Source organism: Peromyscus maniculatus, chromosome X (genome assembly GCF_049852395.1).
Source record: "Peromyscus maniculatus bairdii isolate BWxNUB_F1_BW_parent chromosome X, HU_Pman_BW_mat_3.1, whole genome shotgun sequence".
Classification (NCBI taxonomy): domain Eukaryota; kingdom Metazoa; phylum Chordata; class Mammalia; order Rodentia; family Cricetidae; genus Peromyscus; species Peromyscus maniculatus.
This window is the reverse complement of record NC_134875.1, coordinates 37,801,872-37,823,769: the sequence shown is the minus strand read 5'-3', so window position 1 is coordinate 37,823,769 and position 21,898 is coordinate 37,801,872. Positions and strand designations below refer to the sequence as shown.

Sequence of the window (21,898 nt, the reverse complement as noted above, 5' to 3'; positions counted from 1 at the left end):
CTGTGTTCTCAGGGCTGGGACAAGAGATGTGCAGACAGTCAGATACTGGAGCTCCCTGGCCAGGCAGCCAGCCAGCCTAAGTGAAACAGTGAGCTCCAGTGAAAGATTCTGTCTCACAAATGAGGTGGAGTGCAATCGAGGTACACATCCTAGGTCAACCTCTGGCCCCTACTTCTGCCTCTACAGTTACACATGTTCATGTGCACATGCACACACATACACACGTGCACACACTACACATAAAACAATGTTTAATTCTCTGACAAGTAGCTGGGGTTTGGCATTCTGTGTGACCAATCATTTGGAGTTTGGTAAACCCAGAAGCAGGGAGAATGAAAATATTTTGCAGAAATAGAGACAATGAGTAACTTCAGAGTGAATTATGAACACCATAATAACATGGAAAAAGTAGATGTATTCACCCAGTATTTAGAAGGTAGGCTACATACATATTTGTGCTTGGGGTTGTAAGAGACCTGAGAGTCATCAATAACACCTAACTTTCCTGAACATAAAATAACCATTTAAAATTGTAGGTCCCCTAAGCAGTAACCAAAAGCAAATGAATTAGATTTTCTTTTTTTCTTTTTTCTTCATTAACAAATTTTCTACTCACTCTACATACCACCCACAAATGCCATCTCCTTCCTCCTCCTGACTGTGGATCCCTGCATCTGCTGCCAATGGTCACTGGACAAAGGCTCTATGATGACAGCTAGGCTATTCACTAGACTGGTCACCAGAGTAGACCAGTCCAGGAACCCTCTTGACCAGTGCCAGCAGTCCAAGGTGGGGTTATCCCTGTGGATTCCTGAGAGCTTCCTGGCACCCTGCCTCTTCCTATTCCAATGATGTCTTTATCTATCACGGTATATCCTTCCCTGCTCTCCCACTCTAGCCCCTCTCCAGCCCGACCCTCCCATTTCCCTATGTTCTCACCCTCCATTCCTTGCCCTCTGCCACCTCCCCCACCCCCAGCCTGCTAATGCAGATCCCTTCCACTACTACTTCACTGGATGATTGCTGTGTCCAGGGTCCCTCCCTGTCAGCTAGCCTCTCTGGAGCCGTGAGCTGCAGTCTGGCTATCCCTTGCCCTATATCCAGCATCCACTTATGAGGGAGTATTTACCATCTTTGTCCTTCTGACTCTGGGTCACCTCACTCAGGATGATATTTTCTACTTCCATCCATTTGCCTGCAAATTTCATGATATCACTGTTTTTTTGTTTACTGCTGAGTAGTAATCCATTGTGTAAATGTGCCACATTTTTTTTATCCATTCTTCAGATGAGGGGCATCCAGGGAGTTTCCAGGTTCTGGCTATTATGAGTAATGCTGATATGAACATAGCTGAGCCTGTGTCCTTGTGGTTAGATTGAGCATAACTTAGGTTTATGCCCAAGAGTGGTATAGCTGGGTCTTGAGGAAGATTAATTCCAAATTTTCTGAAAAACCACCATACTGATTTCCAGAGTGGCTGTGCAAGTTTGCATTCCCACTAACAGTGAAGGAGTGTTCTGCTTGCTCCACATCCTCTCCAACATAAGCTGTCTTGAGTGTTTTTAATCTTAGCCATTCGGACAGGTATAAGATGGTATTTCAGAGTCATTTTGATTTTCATCTGCTTGATGACTAAGGATGTTGATCAATTCCTTAATGTCTTTCAGCCATTTGAGATTCTTCTGTTGAGAATTCCCTGTTAAACTCTGTAGTCCATTTTTTAATTGGATTGTTGAGTATTTTGAAGTCTAGATTTCTGAGTTTTTTACATATTTTGGAGTTCAGCCCTCGGTCAGATGTGGAGCTGGTGAAGACATTTTCCGATTCTGTAAGCTGTTGTTTTGTATTATTGACCATATCCTTTGCTCTAGAAAAGCTTTTAAGTTTCAGGAGGTCCTATTTATTAATTGTTGCTATCAATGTCTGTGCTACTGGTGTTATATTTAGAAAGTGGTCTCCTGTGCCAATGCATTCAAGACTACTTCCTACTTTCTCTTCTATCAAGTCCAGTGTAAGTGAATTTATGTTGAGGTCTTTGATCCACTTGAACTTGGGTTTGTGCATGGTGACAGATATGGATCTATTTGCAATCTTCTGCGTGTTGACATCCAGTTATGGCAACTCTATTTGTTGAAGATGCTTTCTTTTTTCCATCAGTTTTGGCTTCTTTGTGAAAAATCATATGTTCATAGGTGAGTGGATTGATGTCAGGTCTACAATCGATTCCATTGGTCCACATGTCAGGGTTGGTTTTTTTTTTTTGGTTTTTTGTTTTTGGTTTTCTGAGACAGGGTTTCTCTGCGTAGCTTTGTGCCTTTCTGCCTTTCCTGGAGCTCACTTGGTAGCCCAGGCTGGCCTCGAACTCACAGAGATCCGCCTGGCTCTGCCTCCCGAGTGCTGGGATTAAAGGTGTGTGCCACCAACGCCCGGCTCACATGTCAGTTTTGTGCCAGTACCAAGCTCTTTGTATTACTGAAGCTTTATAGTAGACCTTGAAGTGAGTGACCGATATGCTTCCAGAGGTTGGTTTATTGTACAGGATTCTTTTGGCTATCCTGGGTTTTTTGTTTTTCCATTTGAAGTTGAGCATTTTTCTTTCCAGGTCTGTGAAGAATTGTGATCAGATTTGTTGGGGATTGCATTAAATCTGTAGATTGCTTTTGGTAAGATTGCCATTTTTACTATGTTAATTCTACCATTCATGAGCATGGGAGATCTTTCAGTTTTCTGATATCTTCTTCAATTCCTTTCTTCCAAGATTTAAAGTTCTTACCATACAGGTCTTTCACTTCCTTAGTTAGAGTTATCCCAAGGTATTTTATATCATTTGTGGCTATTGTAAAGGGTGATGTTTCTCTGATTTCTTTCTCAGCCCATTTATCATTTGTATACAGGAGGGCTACTGATTTTTTGAGTTAATCTTCTATCCTACCACATTACTGAAGGACTTTATCAGCTGTAGGAGTCCCTAGTTGAATATTTGAGGTCATGTATACTGACTCTACATGAGCTAACTTTTAAGAGAGGGAGTTCCTCACACCTCATACTTTTATTATCTTTCCACTCCATACTTTGCTCATCCACATGTCTCTGTGTAGGGAAGACTTTCATGCCACGTTATTGTCTGAGTGTACAGTGGGAAGAGGCTTGTAATCTGAACTGCAGACAATTCATCTAGCCTATCAAATCTTGCTGACCGTTTTAATTTTATTATGTTTTGAATATCTTGTTTCTGTGTAAGTACAGGGACAGATGTTTCAAGAATGTCTCATTGCCTAATGAAGAGACCTCTGGCAGACTGCTATTATCTGGTAGCCAGCAAAATGCCCACCTCCTCAGGCTGTGGAGAGGCCCAGGTACACTGGAGTTGGCCCAGGTATATTGGTGGGCTGCATTCCCTCCTAAATGGGAGCAGGCTACCTGCCTAATTGCTTGCTTGTTCCCAGGATAAGTTTCTGACCACAGGAACACATGCAGCACTTGACAAGCCAATCCCCAGAGGCCCGCAGGGATGCCAACTCAGTAATAGGAGGTACTAGTGGCAGTATAGACGTGCTCACACAGACAGGAAGGCCAGGAAGTATTCACAGGACAGGGCTTCAGAGTTAAACTAGAAAGTAGGACATGCCAGAAATAAAAACAGAAGGAAGAGAGGTGGACCAAGGAACACTGATGGTGACAACTTCAAATGGAACATGAGGTCAGAGAAGGACAATGTTGGGCTCTGGCAAAGTCAGAAGGGCAGAGGTCAGCTGTGGGCAGTGTCTGAGCAGAGAAGCAGCAGAGTCAGGTTGGCGTTTTGGAAAGATCACCCTGACTGCACTTGTGATTGCATGATGTTCATTGTCTGTAAAATCATCTATCCTCAGCTCAGAATTTTGCCTATGGATTAAATTCTCCAATGAAGGCTATCAAGGCCCTTCCCAGTGTTTTGTTTAGACATAATTCTGCAGTGAGTATCACAGCCAAATCAACACACGCTAAGTCATTATAACCAATGTCTACTAGTAAGTGTTCTTCATTCTACATGGGGGTGACTGAAGAAGTTGAACGTTCTTACCACCCCACCAGGGGATATCTGAGAGCTTGTTATGCCAGCCTAAACTTGCATCCAGGAAGAACAGGCCCCTCTCAGAGAGCACCAGGGGACATTATGTGGTCACCTATCTCTACAGCAGAACCATTTTTACTGGACTTTGAGCCCCACAATGGCACATTTAGGGTCCTGGAGACTTTACAAGGGCCCAGGTTTCCTTCTGTACACTGGACCCTGGTTGGCCAGGCTGACTTACATGAGAAATCCCCACCACTGTCCTGCAGCCTGCCTCACTTCTGTACTGATGCACAGTCAGTCATGCTGACAGCATCTCTCTTCCTGCTGCACAGTCTTCTGACTTCTCAGTGGCCTCTCTCCTGGGCACTGCTGGATAATCCCAGCTCCAACCTCCTTCTTGGGGTTCATAATTTTTTGGGGGGTAGAGGAGTTGAGACAGGGTTGCTCTGTGTAGTTTTGGTGCCTGTCATGGACCAGAATGGCCTCATACTCACAGTTATGTGCCTTGCTCTGCTTCTCAAGTGCTGGAATTAAAAGCATGTGCTACCACGGCCAGGCGAGGCTCATAATTGGTACATCTTTTTGCCCAACCTTGACTCCTTTCCACTGGAAAATTGGCCCAGCCCAGCTTGTCTCCAGACTATCTCCGGGCCATACCTCTATCTTCTCTATCAGAGCTACACTTCTCTGGAGATCACTTCAGCCACTGCACCCTCTCCTTCCTCCAGATACGATTCTTCTAGATGTCTTCCCAGGCATCTCCCAGTCCTTGCCTCCCTCTATATCAACCCTTGTCTCTCTCGACCATGTTCCTCTTACAAACAGCAGGAAGAGTCCTTACTGAGTCCATGTAGGATGAGACCTATGACCAGGGATAGGACCCATGGCCTGGATACAGCAAAAATGATCCAGGACCTGTTGCTGGGATACAGCATACCAGAGGAGTAAAGCAAGAACACTCCAAAGTCATGTGGCTGGTTGAAAGACTGAAGGGAGGATCCCTGAACTGTCCACTCCTTTCCTGGTTCAGTGAGGGGCTCACTCTTCATTATTTCTACACAAGACACCAGTATACACACAAAAAGAGAGAGGGAGAGGGGAAAGATAGAGAGAGGGAGAGACAGACAGAGAGAGCAGTTGTTGTTCAGATGAGCTAGGTGGCAGCCTCTGACTTTCCTGCCAAAGTCATGATTATCACTTGATGACTTGAAAACTCAGGCCATGGAGTCCTGAACAGAGAAAAGACATAGTGAGCTGTGACTAAGTCGGCAGTGCAGGGGTCAGTGTATCCTGTCCTGTGAGAAACAAAGGCCTCGTGGGAGATCCAACCTGGGCACAGCTGGCTCACCGATTGTCAGGTGTCCCTAACAATGCTGACCACGGGTGTGTGGAAGATGACTCAAATCTAGGAAATCTTCCCCATTTATTATTCTTTCTGTATGTTACATGATGTCATATGCAGATCAAAGCTCATCAAAGAATTCATTCTGTCAATCATGTTTCTTCTTTTTTCTTTAAGAAATTTTTTATTCATTTTACATACTAACCACAGATCCCCATCTCATCTCTCCTCACGCTTCCCCCAGCTTTCCCCCCACCTACCTCCCTATCCCCACCTCCAAAAAGGTAAGGCTCCCATGGGGAGTCAGCAGAGCCTGGTACATTCAGTTGAGGAAGGTCCAAGACCGTCCCCTCTGTACCAAGGCTGTGCAAGGTGTCCCATCATAGGTAATGAGCTCCAAAAAGCCGCATAGGCACCAGGTATAGATCCTGATCCCACAATTGTGTTTCTTCTTACAGCTGATAAATTGCTTCTAAAATTGCTCATTTGAATTATCTCAACACTCTTCAAGGTAAACTTAATATTGTCTTGGATTTCAGTTAAGAAGTGATCCAGGGTTTTTTTTTAAACTTGTGCCATCAATAAAACAGACTTAGAATTCATTTGTGTTTCCTTTCCAGGCAGTAACTAGCTTTATGAAACATTTTGGACTACTTTCCTTTTATGCTTTCCATATTTCTAAAACTACTCTTACATTCTGCAGATTAGATTCTCTCTAGGGGATGGGACAATGGGATGAGAGGGTTTGGCTACAGATGTTTCTGCATGTGAATGTTGTGACTGTGAATGCACCTGTGTGTGGACGAGTGCATGATGATCAAGTCATTCCTCAGGAAAATCTGTGTGCAGGTAGGTTTCCCATCTAATAACTATGTTGAGCAGAGTCCCATGGGGAAATGGTGTAGAAACTCCACAATCACATGCCTTATCCTAAACTCGTGGGTCTCAAATTGTGGGTTGTAGCCCCTTTTACTTTTGGGGTCTACAAAACTTTACTAAGACCATTGGAAAACAAAGATATTGTATTATGACTCATAACAGTAGCAAAATTACAATTAGAAAGTAACAATGAAAATGGTTGGGGTCACCACAGCATGAGTAACTATATTAAAGGGCCACAGCATTAGGAAGGTTGAGAATCACTGACCTAAAGCATTGAGCATGTAACTAAACATGAAGGAGCCACAAGATTTCATTAATGCACTTCAATCCTGGAGAGTCGCTCACAAAAGATAACTTATAGGAAAATCACACAGAGCAGTAATTGGGCTCATGAAGCACTGCTGTTCTATAACAAAACCTCCTTAGGGTACATATTTCCTGTCATATCAAGGATATGTAAGATTGGGCTACTAGATAGCAGCTGGCTAGCAGTAGACATCCTAAGGAGTCAGCAGAGAGGAGTCCCTTCCCCAGGTCCAAGACGGGGACAGCAGAGTCAAGATGGTCAAGGGTAAAGGCAGAGGCGGGTGCTGGTTTCCAGACTCACACAGATAACAGATTGGAGCATTGCAGGCCTTGGTGTTTACCTATGTTATCTACTCCCATAGTGCACCCCACAGCTCCTCTGGGTTACACAGCAAGCATCCATCTTTAAGGATGCTGAGTCACCCATCAGTGAGAGATATCCCTCTGCAACACTGTCTGTTAAGTCCTGGGAGCAAACTGCCAGAAATAAAAGAATACACCAAGTGTCCTGTGAGCTCTGTAGAAAAGGGAGGAAATGAAGAGTCTCTGGGGCACCCTGAATGCATGATTGCTTACCTGCTTCAAACCATCCCTGTGAACAGCATCTTGGGAAATTTATCTCAGAATCTGGGGTTGGTATGGATGCAGGAGCTAGGTCTCTGTCCTTTGTGAGGGAAAAGCACTCACGTTCAAATTTCGAAGTTGCTCGCATATGTTGCAGGGATGCTAGGGCTAAAAGGAGCGTTGGTTTGAAACAGCCAAGCCAGGAACACTGAAGATGAGACACAAAGAGTTTCTGCGATCAGTAGGACAGTCAAGCTGTCTCACACTGATAAAGACAGGGCTCCCAGCTAGTGTGGGCAGTCCAAAGAGGCCACCAAGTCCCTCAGGAAAGCACACCTGGCACTATTGTCTCCTTATATAGCCTGGCTTTTACAGCAGCTAATTGTGAGAGGGAGTAAAGTCTGTGTCTAAGAAAGCCTCCCATTTCAGTGTTTCAGGAAAGCCTTTCACAACCACACAGGAGATAAGGAGAAGAGGAAGGACAGCTGCAGCTGCTTCTTGGTGACTGAGAAGAAAGAGAGCTGTGTATATTTAAAATCACCTGGGACAGCTGAAATGTCAGAGGATGCAAGAGCACCCAGTGTGTAACTGCGACCAGACAGTCAAAGCTCACAACTCACAAAGCCCTAGTGAGGGATGGATAAATGGGCCTGTGGTGGGAGGGGGTTGAGCCACCCATGACTAGGTGGGCAATAGGTGAACAGAGCATGATCATCTCCTTGGTGTGGGCTAGACCATGTGGACCGTGGGACCTCCAGTGTCTCAGCCTATGCTAACACAGAGAACTAACCCATCTCCTAACAATTACCTCAGCCATTGTCCAGACTCTGCCATGATCCTATTATAAACAAAAACCACGAAATGACAGAGCTCAGTGGCTATTTTTAATTTTGGGAATGTCACCTACTCTGGGGAGTCTCTCTAACTTTTCCTCAGTTCTGTCCTTTCTTGCAATGATTCTTTGTAGAGCTTGCATCCAGAATTAGTTACTCCTCCTGTCTTTCACCTTCACAGCTGTGAGACAGGTTTGGAGCCAGTACCTAGGGTCGATCTTTGATGTCCTCAGGTATCTGGATCACCCTAGGACCTCGGTCAAGCACAGCTAGGTAGAGCAAGGTCTCCACCATCAGAATGAGCTTGTGAATACCAGCGGAATTCAGCCCTGTTGGGAGCACAGTCTCTCAGGAGGATCTTGCCCTGGCCTACCCACATATTTGTCATCATACAGGGCTCTTCAAGACAGCACAGCCAAGATTGGGGCATTTTGTTTGAAGGACTTTTCCATAATTTAATAAAGTGATTTATCTTGTCTCAAGGTCCTGCTGAGTTTGAGAAGGTCTTTGTGTTACTCCCTGTGACTGAATTTGAACAGTCCAGCCTTACACAAAACTAGAGTTGTCAGCTAAGGAGAAAACCAGAGCCACAGGTTCCGCACCACCACCACACACACTCACTGCATTTTTTAAAGTACTCCCTGCTCTTTCAGCCCTAAAGTGCTAAAGGCTAGGCACCTCAGAGGACAAGCCTAAAGACACTGAGTCTGTGCAGGCCAGAATGTGATTGGACACATTGTAATTACGTTGAGTGTCCAGAAGACAAGCCTTCCCGGTCAAGAGTCACAGCTGTACCTGTGGCTCCAGACAGCGAGGACGCGGCTATAAAGCTTCGGAACTCGGGTCTGATTGAAAGATTCCCTGCACAGAGACTCGCCAGGGCTGCAGCCAGTGTTTCAACAGGATGCTGAGTCCAGGAGCTGATGAGCAACAAGAACAACAGCGTGGTCAGTAAAATGGTTCTGACTGGACTTTGGCAAAGTCCGGGAAGCAAATCTGTTGGAAAGGCCAGTGGCCAGGTGCTTTGATTTCCCCACTGTGCCCGTCGCCCCTTTCCAGGCTTTCCAATGATCCATGGCCAAGATTCTCAGTTCTTTATCTTTGTGTTTTTCTCTCTTGCAGGTGAGAATGCAGTGGTCCTGAAGGCTGTAGAGGAAGGAGGTAAGAGAGGGCTTGTACAGAGCAAGTCTCAACAAATACAGAAAAACAGTTCTTTACCTGATCACAATGGAATGAAACTACGGGGGTGGTGGTGCACCCTTTTAATCCCAACACCCAGGAGGCAGAGGCAGAGCGATCTCTGTGAGTTTGTGGTCAGCCAGGTCTACAAAGTGACTTCCCAGACAGCCAGGACTGTTACACAGAGAAACCCTGTTCCAAAACACAACAACAAAAAAGCCAGAGAGTGCAAATAAATGATACATAGGAGAGCCCTGGAAAATGAAGCATAAGCCAAACCCCAAATCAGGAGATGAACAGAAATCAAGATCAACGCAGGAATTATTTAAATGGAAACAAAAATAACAATAAAGAATCAATGTAACTAGAAGTTGGTTCTTTGAAAAGTATGAGTAGGCAGACTAATCAAAAGACAAAGATAAGGATATTAGAGACTCAGATTAAGGGACTGCATCGACATCCTCAGTGATAAGAACTGAGGCAAATATTACAAGGGGAATTTAACAGATATTATGAAGCTATTATAATCGGAGGTAATTATTTCTTTTTTTTTTTTTTTTTTTTTTCGAGACAGGGTTTCTCTGTGTAGCTTTGCGCCTTTCCTGGAGCTCACTTGGTAGCCCAGGCTGGCCTCGAACTCACAGAGATCCGCCTGGCTCTGCCTCCCGAGTGCTGAGATTAAAGGCGTGCGCCACCACCGCCCGGCGGTAATTATTTCTTAAGCAGATCATTTGTCTTTTGAGAGGACAAAGTGTCTTTTGTTTGGTTTTCGACAGTGCCATTAACTAGAATTATATTCAAACCCAGTTCCAAGATCTTGATGTTGAGCATGAAGAAGAATGGCTAACCAGCATTCAGTGTACTAACAGGCACTCTAGAACTATTAGCCACTAATCTGATCATGTCCACTTAGTTCTAAGCCCATTCTCTGAACAGCAGTGGTAGATGGAGGGTGAGATTCACAGAAATTTTCTACATGTTCACGCAAGGGTCCTGTGGTCAGTGTGTGTTCCCACCTTTCTCCCATACTCTATTCCCCAATTATCTTGCAATGCTACACAATTCATCCTTCAGTGTCATCTTTACAACCTAGGAGGCACAGGCAGTGTGCATGCAGGCTAAAACTCATTCTACATGCATTTCCTGGAAGCAAGTTTTAACTTCCCCGGACCTTTCACAAGCCTGTTCACAGTGGCTCCCTCAGTTCCTCATCTTTGTGCCAAACCCACCATTTGTGCACCAAAGCAAATACCACCTACCTCAGCAAGAGGTCATAAAGCCCAGAGCAGTCAGTCAGGGAGGGAAAAGCCTATGGCGCCCATCTGCAGAGGAGCGTGTTGACGTCAACCTGGAGGAATGTGGAGAAGTGTGGAGCATGCGCAGAAGGACGCATTGACGTCACCCTTTCCTCAGGCCTTCCCTTGATGACCGATCAGTAGTTGAGACTGACCGAACAATAGGCCTTGAGTGTGGGCATTCCTGGGGCCCCACTTCTCTCTGTGGCTTCGGCCCACTACTAGTCATGGCCAGCAAGAATGATACTGGTGAGGAGATAGCTGAGGTCCCCACCTTAGAGGCTGCCTTGGCGATGGTGGGTGGCAACCCTAGAGGAGGTGACGCCTGCTGCATATTTGAACTAAATAACGGGGGCAGCCAGTTCCGTGAGGGCCAAAACAACTCTGAGGAGAACAGTAGGGACCCGAACTCCTCTTCCTCAGAGCATCACCAGGAGGAGCCAAGGCACTCAACCGAGCCTGTGATTAGGATTCCAAGGCGCCGTTCCTCACGAAGGCATCGGCGAACCACATTGCAGTTCACATTGTGGCAGGTGGAGGAAATGGAAAAAATGTTCAAAGAAACCCAGTACCCACATGTGCTTGCCAGGTATGTGTCTGCCACCAGGAGCTATCCCCAACCTCCCTGTTGTCTCAGGTTGAGATGTCCTTTTGTTCTTCCAGGCCATGGTTTCCTATCATCCCACCCAAAGCCACTGCTGTCTTCTCCCTCGGTGGGGGGTACAGGAGGGTGACTTGTGAAGGTGTAAAAGTCAGTATTAGCTCGTAGTGTTGAGCCGAAACAAGTGTACATAGTCAACACCACGAGTTTCCTGTCATATTTTAATTTCTGTAAATTATAGAAACATGAGTACAGTGTGCCAAAATACTCACTAGTGTAAAGTTCACCAGTGTTAAGGATTTACACTTTGTTGGGTGACCTCCTCACCAGTAGCCTGGTCATCTTTTCAGGGACTGTGTCCCTATCCATCAACTCCTTTCGGTTTCCCTTTCCCTTCCCCTGGTGCTGTTTTTTAATTTAGTACAATTTGCTCACTGTACACTTTGGCATTTATATTTAAATTTTAATAGTGTGTTAAAATTAAAATCTTTATTGTTTAGAAACTTTTATAAGAGGTGAAATCATTGGAAAAGCAAGACTAGTTCTGAGAATGAAAGTTAAATGGGGGTATGAGGGAGCACAGCAATATTAAAAAAGCATAGATATCATTTATGACTTTGCAGTTCATGTGAAACACTGCCTGCTAAACATTTGTGGTTTTCTTTCCACAGAAAAGAACTTGCACAAGCTTTGAATATTCCTGAAGTCAAAGTGAAGGTCAGTAAATCCAAGCAAAGACAATGAACAGTCAATCTACAGCCTTCCTCATGTCTTCAGAAGCCTTGTCCTAGGCATTTCTTTTATTTAAGAATTTTTTCATTTTACATACCAACCACAGTTTCCTCTCCCTCCCCATCTCCAGCTCTCACCCCTCACCTCCCCCATCCACTCCCCCATCCACTCCTCATAGGGGGTAAGGCCTCCATTGTGAGTCAACAAACCTGGCACATTCAGTTGGGGCAGGAACAAGTCCCTCCCCAATGCATCAAGGCTGAACAAGGCCTTGCGTTCTTGGGGATTTCCCTAGCACCAGGTTTCTCCCTAAACCCATAATGGCTCTCTCAAGATATCTCTTTCATTGTGCTCCCTTTCCATTCCTACTCCAGCTTGGACATCCAGATCCCTCATGCTCTTATCTCCCATCCCCTCCATTCTAACCCCTACCCAGTTTACAGAGATCATATTTGTTTTCTCTTCCTGGGGTGATCCATGCATGTCCCTCTTTGGGACCTCCTCTTTACCTGACTTCTCTTGGGTTGTCGATTGTAGCCTCATTATTCTTTGCAAGAGAGGTTGATGCACTGCATCTCCAGAGAGGTTGATACATTGCAGCTCTAGAGAAGATGGTGCACTGCTGCTCTAGAGAAGTTGTTGCACTGCAGCTCTAGAGAGGATGATGCACTCTTCAGTGTGACTTTCCAAAACCCTCATTTCTGATTTCTCCGTTCCTCTTACAAACGTAATAGGTAGGCTTTAGGAATCAAACAGGGGGAACTCTGACTTAATGTGAGCCCACATGAGTCAGCCACTGGGGCTTTATTTGAGTTCATGGAGGCATCAGGATGGTAGTAGGGCTTCTGGTCCTTTGGTTGGTCTTCTTTAGATTATAAATCCACATAATAGGCAGGGAGAGGAAGTACATGGAGTCACAAATGTGCAGTTTGAGAACTTCCCAATACAATGGCTCCTCATTCACTAGGAGCCTGAGAGGATGGTGAAATCTAACAGGTAACTGTGACTGTATTTCCAGAGCTAGCCATATTCAGTAAGAGCTGATTTATGACTACTTTCCTCACACTGTTGTGGACCATCCTACTCTTTACCTTTTGAAGAATAATGGGCTTTAGATGTCCTGGTGACACAGCAGGGCCTAGTGTGCCCTCTGTGCTGGACAGGATTCTAGAAATATACCTGAAGCAGAGATATTATTCTTCATCCTGATATTGAAGAACTTTGTATATCATGAAAGAATATACTGTTCAGATTTACCATGGGTGGAAGTTACCCTTTCTGCTGAACTCCTGGAGATGGCAAAGGTTTCATTGTCCTGTATGTCATTTAGGTTAAGTTAGTCAACTTTCACAAACACTGGAGACTGCAATGTCAAACCATTGTCCAGGCCCAACCTTTTCGCTCTCCTGAAATTTCAAGCACCAACAATCCCATTGGCACCCTTGAATGCTATTTTCTTTCTGAAAATCTCCCATGCTTGTTTCTGTTGATTATCTACTTCATACTGAAGACTGCTTTTACAAACAGAAAGCTGTTCCCCTCCATAGGCCTTTAAAATGTGCTAACATTTGGTGATCTACAACCTCTGCCCAAACAAGAGGAATGTATCACTAGTGAGGAGGGTATTCTACAGCTGATGGTCAAATGTCAGAATGAAGACTCTCCTTTACCCAGTTACCATATATTGAATTAACATCAAGGAACAAGTCGTAAGCTAAGCGTTCCATCCAATAAAAAAGAAACCACTGAAGTGTTTATACTGCTGGAAAAAGACAGAATCATGGCCTATTGCAGAAGTTGACACACAGCTGATATTTGCTTTTATGATATGAATAGAAAGTCAGTGTTATATGTCTTAAAGTGGGTTTTTATCTCCTGGCTCTGGGGTGAAAGCCAATGCTAAATCCAATCCTGTCTTCCTCTGATTTCAGACATGGTTTGTCCATCGGAGAGCAGAAGAGAGGAAGAGTGAGAGGTCTGTAGGATTACAGAGCATACCTCCTCGTACTGAAAATCTCTTTATCCTTAGGGATAGGGACTCCTATCCCTAGAGTGCAATTTTTGTTCATGAGCTAAAGGGAAATCTGGTGACACATGTACTCAATATACAGCTTAACTAAAATTCAGCACTCATGTTAACAATAAAATCATGAATTTCCAAGTTATTTAATTTCATATGCTTTCTGGGGTTTTGTAGTATATAGATGTACACTCTTCAGGAAATGCCTTTTAAACAAAATGTCAACTTCTGTTTTTTGGGGGTGACATTTCTAAGTCATGAGTATTACTTGCACAGATGACTATTCCCTACACATGTTAGTTGTGAAACAGTGGATCACTTAAGCCTTCTTGACTCAGGCTCACTTGATCCTTTGAACAAGGGATTCAATAGTAACCCTGCAAATAAGGAATCTAAGGAGAAGGTGGGCACAGATAGTATTGATGGTGGTGATTACTTTTTATTTGGGGAGGGGTCACAGCAATTCTTTCTTTTTTCTTTTAATGAAAATAGATGTTGAAGAGGCGGGAGAGACAGAGGAGTGAAGTGGGATTTTGTGTTTGGTTGGTTGGTTGGTTAGTTGGGTGGTTGGTTTAGTTTGGTTTTTTTATTTTATTATGGGGGAGGAATGATGCAAGGGTGAAGGGAGGATATGGAGGACTGGGAAATGAACTGATTTGGGGTGCATGATGTGAAATTCACAAGGAATAAAGATTGTGTGTGTGTGTGTGTGTGTGTGTGTGTGTGTTGAAAACATACAGGCTTTTAAGGAATAATAATAAAATAAACAATAGCCAAGCTGTTGTGGTACATGCGTTTAATCCCAGCCATCGAGAGGCTGAAGCATGCAGATCTCTATGAGTTCAAGGCCAGCCTGGTCTACAGTGTGAGTTCCAAGACCACCAGGACTTCACAAAGAAACCCTGTCTTGAAAAACTCAAAATAAATAAATACATACATGCATATATACATACACACATACATTAAAAAACATGTTAGAATAGAACAAAATATTGTAGGTCTGGAGTCACTCAGAGATTCACTGTGACCATGAATAAATTTAAATTAGCACAGGCTGTATTAAATAAGAACTTGAGCCAGATGCTCATGACACCAAGACTGCAACTGAGATCACTCCCAAGTTGCAGCCCCTGGTCATATTAATCCAAGGCATATAAAGTCAAAACCACAAGATTACATGTATTCTGTCTACACATAAGCATGATCTAATTTTAACATATATGTCTTGCAGTTGTCCCAGTCATTGAGCAGAGTAAGCACGTTGGATTACAAAAACAGAAATAGTAGTTAGTCCTATGATCTATTGTCTTGCTAGAACAGCAGATTTTACAGGATCAGTCAGTTTAAGAACAGTCTTCAATGTCTTGGACAAACGGGGGAAGAAGGAGCTGCTAGGACACAGCTTGTACAAGCTAGGAGCTTGCATGTTGGAGGCATTTTTGGTTTGGGTCTCTCAAGCATAGTAAGTCTAAACTTTCAATGTAATGATAACCATTACAGTGCCCCCTTGAGTAGTTTCATGAGTCAAATATCTGACTCTGTGATGGATACCTGTTAATTTTTTTATTTTAAAATACTATTCAGCTCTACATAACAGCCACAGATTCCTTTGTTCTCTCCCTTCCTACCCCCCAGCCCACACCCCATTCCCACCGCCTCCAGATCAATGTCTCCCCCGAGGACTGGGATAGACCTGATAGACTCAGTCCAGGCAGGTCCAGTCCCCTCCTCCCAGATTGAGCCAAGCGTCCCTGCATGACTGGACTGCTACTCACATCACCAGTGAGGCTACCTGGAAAACGGGACCCCAAGAAAGACAGAGAGAAATGGATGAGATCTACATGAACAGCCTGGACATGAGTGGGAGCAATGAAGGGTGAGGGTCGAGGGAAAGAGAGCGGGAGATTCTAGCTGGATCAAGAAAAGAGAGGGAGAACAAGGAATAGGAGACCATGGTAAATGAAGACCACATGAGAAAAGGAAGAAACAAAGAGCTAAAGAGGCCCACAGAAATCCACAAAGATACCCCCACAAAAGACTGCTGGCAATGGTCGAGAGACAGCCGGCACTGACCTACTCTGGTGAAGGGATGGCCAAACACCCTAATAGTTGTGCCATAAACCCCATCCAAGGACTGAGGAATCTGGATGCAGACATCCACGTCTAGGCCCCAGGTGGAGCGCTGGGAGTCTAATTAGTGAGAAAGAGGAGGGTTTATATGAGCGAGAATTGTTAAAACCAAGGTTGGATAAAGCACAGGGACAAATAACCAAATGAATGGAAACACATGAACTATGAACCAAAGGCTGAGGGGCCCCCAACTGGATCAGGCCCTCTGAATAGGTGAGACAGTCGATTGGCTTGATCTGTTTGGGAGGCATCTAGGCAGTGGTACCAGGTCCTGGGCTAGTTGGATACCTGTTATTTTTAAAGCTTTTTGATAGAGGTAAACCAGTTTCCTTTAGACCAGTATTCCAGCCTTTGGTTGAGGATAAAGGGTGAGGAACTAAACTCTCTTCTGTAACTGCTTCTCAGCTGATATTAGGATGTTCTTGTCAGGAACACTGAAGGCTGTAAAGCAAATCAAAGGCCAATGTTAGGCGTTCAGGAAGTGGACAGCATTCATCAGAAGCATCTGGTTTGCTGTGGAGACAGGGAGAAATCACATTGGCTGGACTGGTTCACATAAGCTTTCAGCAAGTCCAGGGCTCATGGCCTTTGAAGCAGTTTGTTGTCTGCCGCCCACTCCTGATGTCTGTTGGCTGAGTGGAAATCTGGTGGTACAGCTGTAGACTGGGGGCAGAAGTTAAAGTTTAGGAACTTAAAGGAGAATCTTAGATGTGAACTTCCCCCTCAGATATAAACAGCAGGTAGGGAAGCTTAGGCTATTGATTGACAGGAGCACCTATCTGGAGTCCATTTGATGTGTGACATGTGGATCCAAGTTGTGTCTTTTTATAACTTATATGGATTTTTAAAATTTACAACAGATAAAATTTTAGATACATTACTATTAATGTTGTTTCTAATATGTACAGAAATCGGAAATGTAAAAAATGTAGTAGACTCATGCCTTTGACTCATAATAAAAACTTGAGGACTCAAAAGATACAAAATCAAACATATGAACACCTTTTCCCAGAGGGCTGAAATTTTGTATATATAAAAGAAAGAGATGTTTTTAGCACAATAAAATGCATCTTTAAGTCTCTTGTTAGAAGACATCTTGACCAAGATGATGGTGAAATTACATGGCTGTTATCTTTTTTCAATCCTATTTTTCTAACAAGTGTTGAATATATTGTAGTAAATTAAGGATACTCACACACATATATTTAATTATTAAGCCTTTTGGTAATAAATTTTTAAGTTAACCATTTTCTTGTAGATTTTATAGATCTTTAACCACACACAATAAACTTAAAAATCTTAAAATACAGAAAATGTACTGAATAGTTTTACAAACTGTTTTTTTAAAAAATTGACATGTTTATTTATTTTTTAATTTTATAATTTGATTTAATTTTACATATCAGCCACGGATTCCCCTGTCCTCCCTCCCCCTAACCCCCCCCCCCGGCGCCCCTGTTGTACGCCTAGCCCACACCCCATTCCCATCTCCTCCAGGGCAAGGACACCTCTCTGAATTCAGCTCCACCTGGTAGATTCAGTCCAGGCAGGTCTAGTTCCCTCCTACCAGACTGAGCATAGTGTTCCTGCATAGGCCCCAGGTTCCAAACAGCCAGCTCATGCACTGAGGGCAAGTCCCAGTCCCACTGCCTGGGGGCCTCCCAAAGAGTTCAAGCTAAACAACTGTCTCACTTTTCCAGAGGGCCTGATCCAGTTGGGGGATCCTCAGCTATTGGTTCATAGTTCATGTGTTTCCACTAGTTTGGCTCTTTGTCCCTGTGCTTTTTCCAATCTTGGTCTCAACAAGTCTCACTCATACAATCCCTCCTCTTTCTCTCTGATTGGATTCCTGGACCTCCACCTGGGGTATGGGCGTGGATCTCTGAATCTGCTTCCATCAGTCATTGGATGAGATTTCTAGCACGACACTTAGGGTGTTTGGCCATCCTATCACCAGAGTAGGTCCATTCGGGCTTTCTCTCAACCATTGCCGGTAGTCTATTGTGAAGATATCTTTGTGGATTTCTGGGGACCACTCTAGCACTTTGCTTCTTCCTATTCCCATGGGGTTTTCATTTATCATGGTCTCTTTTTCTTGTTCTCCCCACTCTGTACTTGATACAGCTGGGATCTCCTGCTCCCCTAAGCTCTCTTTCCCTTGAACTTTGCCCTTCATTACACCCCCATGTTCAGTTTGCTCATGTAGATCTCATCCATTTCTCTGTCATTGGGCGACCCATGTATCTTTCTTGGGGTCCTTTTTTCAAGGGAGCCTCCCTTGAGTTGTGAGTAGCAGTCTAGTCATCCTTTGTTTTACATCTAGTATCCTCCTATGAGTTAGTTCATACAATGTTTGTATTTCTGAGTCTGGGTTACCTCACTCAGGATGATTTTTTTCTAGATCCATCCATTTGCCTGCAAACCTCATGATGTCATTGTTTTTCTCTGCTGAGTAGTACTCCATTGTGTATATGTACCACATTTTATTTATCCATTCTTTAGTTGAAGGGCATCTAGGCTGTTTCCACATTCTGGCTATTACAAACAATGCTGCTATAAACATAGCTGAGCCAATGTAAAAGAGAAAGCCAAGAGGTCAGAGCTCAGTGATAAAATCTTACCTCCTGCAGTGCTCCTAGCTTCCCCGAGAGAGAGCTACTTCCTGTTTGTCTGTGTTTAAATAGTCTTTCTGTTCTGACTTCTCATTGGTTGTGAACCCAACCACATGACTGCCTCATCACTGCCTGTAAGTACCGCCCTCCAGGTCTTAAAGGCGTATGTCTCCAATACTGGCTGTATCCCTGAACACACAGAAATCTGTCTAGCTCTTTTAACCATCACGCTCTTGCTATGGCTCTAATAGCTCTGACCCCAGGGCAACTTTATTTATTAACATAAAATTAAAATCACATTTCAGTACAAATAAAATATCACCATATTTCCCCTTTTCTATTTTAATAAAAAGAAAAAAGGCAAAAGGTTATAACTAACAAAGAAAAACTATATACAAAAGTACAATAACTATATACAATATATACAAGTAACAAATACCTAAACGATGTCTAGTCCATTTGTATTTGACAAATCAGAGAAAATAATTCCCTTATCTATCCTATTTTAGTAAGTCCACAATGTATCTAATTCACTTTCTATCCTAATTAATCTTCAACTATAACTAACTAATCTTCAACTCCCTCAGAGACCCAAGAATGAAATAATATTAACTAACAAAAATAAAAACAGGAAGTGCACAAAAGCAACTTCCAAAAATTTTGTGAGTTGACAGAAACAGCCAGCTGCCTGGACAGTCACCTGAGGTTTCTTCGCAGTGTTAGGGCATCATCTTCAGCCTATAGGCTTATCGTATCTGACAGACTCATTTATGAAGTAGGTTGTACACAAGGTCAACAGTTCAACCGTACATTGGGTGAGAGCAGTCCATGTACCAGAAACACCTGAATTCCACTAGTGTCATGTCATGATTCAGGATTTTAAATTCTGGAAATTGTTGATGGTTTTTGAATTCAGCTGTTCATTCTTCTTGGCTGTGTATATATGGCTTCATCTCAGCATCCCCTTCTCCACATCCCTCTATTAAATGCTAGTCTAGTATTGAGAGGCGTGGTGAGCTTTCAGTTGCTGTTCCATTGCACAACAGAAGCCATCGGCCCACTGCTTGTTCAGCTGCCTTCGAAGAAAAGGGCACCGTACCTTTTCCGGATTGTGAAGGTCACTTCAGGGATGGTGCCATATTGTCCTGGCCTCAGAAGATGCCTTCTGATAAAGCCATAACCACACTTGTTTTGGCAGGAATCGGTAGTCCTTTGTTTCGTGTTCTATCTGTCCATTTTGTCCTGTTGATTTGAGGATACTTTGTTGTCCAGTGGCTAACTTTTGCCACAATGAAAATTAACTCCATATGCAGTTTCTTCAATGCCCATATTTTCTCTGAAGTAGATTGGTACTGCCAGGAGCCAACATGTCTCAAAAAAGAAAAATTTCTAAGTTATTAAAACATTTTAAATGTTTGGTAGATCTCTGAAGGGTTTGAAGATGACCTGTCTAAAATATATCTGCTCAATTTTTAAAACATATCTAATATGACTGCAATTTCTATTGTAATGTCTAACTAATAACTTTCATTTCTTTATATCCTAATAGTTGGTAATAATGTAAAGTATTTAAAACTAGTAATTGTCTTTTTCTTTTCTTTTCTTTTCTTTTCTTTTCTTTTCTTTTCTTTTCTTTTCTTTTCTTTTCTTTTCTTTTCTTTTCTTTTCTTTTTTTTAAAACAAGAACCTTAAATCTAATCTCCTTTGCTTAGCCTTTTTCCTAACCCTTGACAACAACTTGTAACCAACCCCCCTAAATAATGAAAATTATCCCAGACCCAAAACCCATTAAAAAGAACCAAAAAAACCACCCGCCCCACACCACCTCTTTGGGAATGTGGGCGTCGTATTCTTAAAATTGCTTCCTGCTGGGTATGGGTGAAGTTATCTTTATCCTGAAAGAAAAATTTAGGTTAATTGTCAAATTCTAGGAAAGGTAACTATATCCTTCGTTATTATCCAGTCTGTGTATAATGCCAAAGTTCAGGGTTTATCTCAAGTCCTTATTCAAGTAGTCTTTGAGACTGGATCATCTCAGCTAGTCATCTCAAAATTGCTCTGAGCACCTTGTAGTTCAAAGCTGATCTGTAGATGATGTTTGTCAGTTCAGTGATATTATTATTGTCCACGTGGAATTGTTGTTGTTGTGGGGCCCCATCTTCTTCCTGGAGACTTCAGTTGATGTTAGGCCTGGCCGTGATTTCCTGCAGAAAACTGATAAGAGACTCGAACACAAAGAAATATATATACAGCTAATTGAAGCCTTTTTTCTAGAATTAGTTAGTAATCTATATGACCATTCATATCTTAACAAAGTTTAAAATGTATATATATATATATATATATATATATATATATATATATATATAAATATAAATCTTGTAAATTTTGATATAAAATTTATACTTTAAGAAAAGTTTAAAGAATCAGAATAGAATCAAAGAGTTGAGTAATAGAATAGTCCCTTAATTAATTTGGCTTTTGTCCTGTCCCATAGCAGAAAATGGCTCTTTTATTCTGGCATGATACAGGGAGTTTGCATTTTCCTTTTAACAACATGCTTGATTTTAAAGAAGGAGAGAGCCATTCTCCAACTCCAAAGTCAGCTTTAAATTTTAATTGAACTGGGACTATAAGAAGACCAATAGTGTTAAATCTTTAGAGAAAAGCAGAAACAAACATTTAAGAAGACATAAAATTTTTTTAGATTATATATACCCATACGCCATTTCACTCTGTTTCCTGGAATAGATGATTTGTCCCTTTTCTTCAATTGTCTCATTTGTCTTGTGTTTTTCAGATTCCTTAACCTTCATTCTCCTAAAAGACAAAAACAAAAACCTTTCCCCAAGACTAATTTTGGGGATGTTCCTTTTTGGCAAGTTATTATCTGATTAAATGAAAAGACATGTGTTACTGGTACAAGTTAGTTTAAATTGGATGTTCATGCTGGTTGATGAACTATCACCTCCTCTAATTAAAAGGTTTCTCTTGTTCAAATCGAACCTTTATCAATTTTGATGGTACCCACAGCTTATCTTCTCCTGTAGAAACAAAAGCAAAACCTCGTCCCCAACGTAATACATACCCTGGTTTCCATTCTGAGGTTAGCACATCCTTAAAGTATATAGGCTGATTTAATTCTGTAGTTTTTTCTATTACCCAATGTCTCTCTGCAGCTGTTGTTCCTTTCTCATTGGCATTCAGAAAATTCAAAGTTAATAGAGCATTATGCAGTCTGTTTCTGGGGGGTTTTGTTACTCCTTTCTGTTTATTTAGCATATCCTTTAGAGTTCTGATTGATCTTTCTATAACTGCTTGACCTGTAGGATTATGTGGTATACCTGT

The 21,898-nt window shown here is 42.7% G+C and overlaps 2 protein-coding genes across 3 annotated transcripts in view; one reads left to right on the top strand and one right to left on the bottom strand.

The window, feature by feature from the left end:
• The window catches only part of LOC143270773 (uncharacterized), a 151,662-nt gene that overhangs the window by 116,674 nt on the left and 13,090 nt on the right, over positions 1-21,898 (bottom strand). The gene's annotated exons all lie outside the window — the stretch shown is intronic.
• On the top strand, positions 8,751-13,953 carry LOC143270909 (homeobox protein Rhox13-like). Of its 2 annotated transcripts, XM_076562230.1 has the most exons (5): positions 8,751-8,928; positions 9,104-9,142; positions 10,879-11,044; positions 11,728-11,773; positions 13,720-13,953. In XM_076562230.1, the coding sequence occupies exons 1-5, from the start codon at positions 8,886-8,888 to the stop codon at positions 13,837-13,839; spliced, it is 414 nt and encodes a 137-aa protein (XP_076418345.1). In that variant the 5' UTR covers positions 8,751-8,885; the 3' UTR covers positions 13,840-13,953. The 2 variants fall into 2 exon arrangements, with proteins under 2 accessions (XP_076418345.1, XP_076418344.1); XM_076562229.1 differs by lacking the exons at positions 8,751-8,928; positions 9,104-9,142 and having other exon boundaries at positions 10,342-11,044.

Excerpts from the sequence above, each read along its gene's own strand:
- LOC143270909 (XM_076562229.1), top strand. The coding sequence starts at position 10,683 with ATGGCCAGCAAGAATGATACTGGTGAGGAGATAGCTGAGGTCCCCACC. Across the intron at positions 11,045-11,727 it reads TACCCACATGTGCTTGCCAG|AAAAGAACTTGCACAAGCTT; the intron begins GTATGTGTCTGC and ends TTCTTTCCACAG. Across the intron at positions 11,774-13,719 it reads TTCCTGAAGTCAAAGTGAAG|ACATGGTTTGTCCATCGGAG; the intron begins GTCAGTAAATCC and ends CTCTGATTTCAG.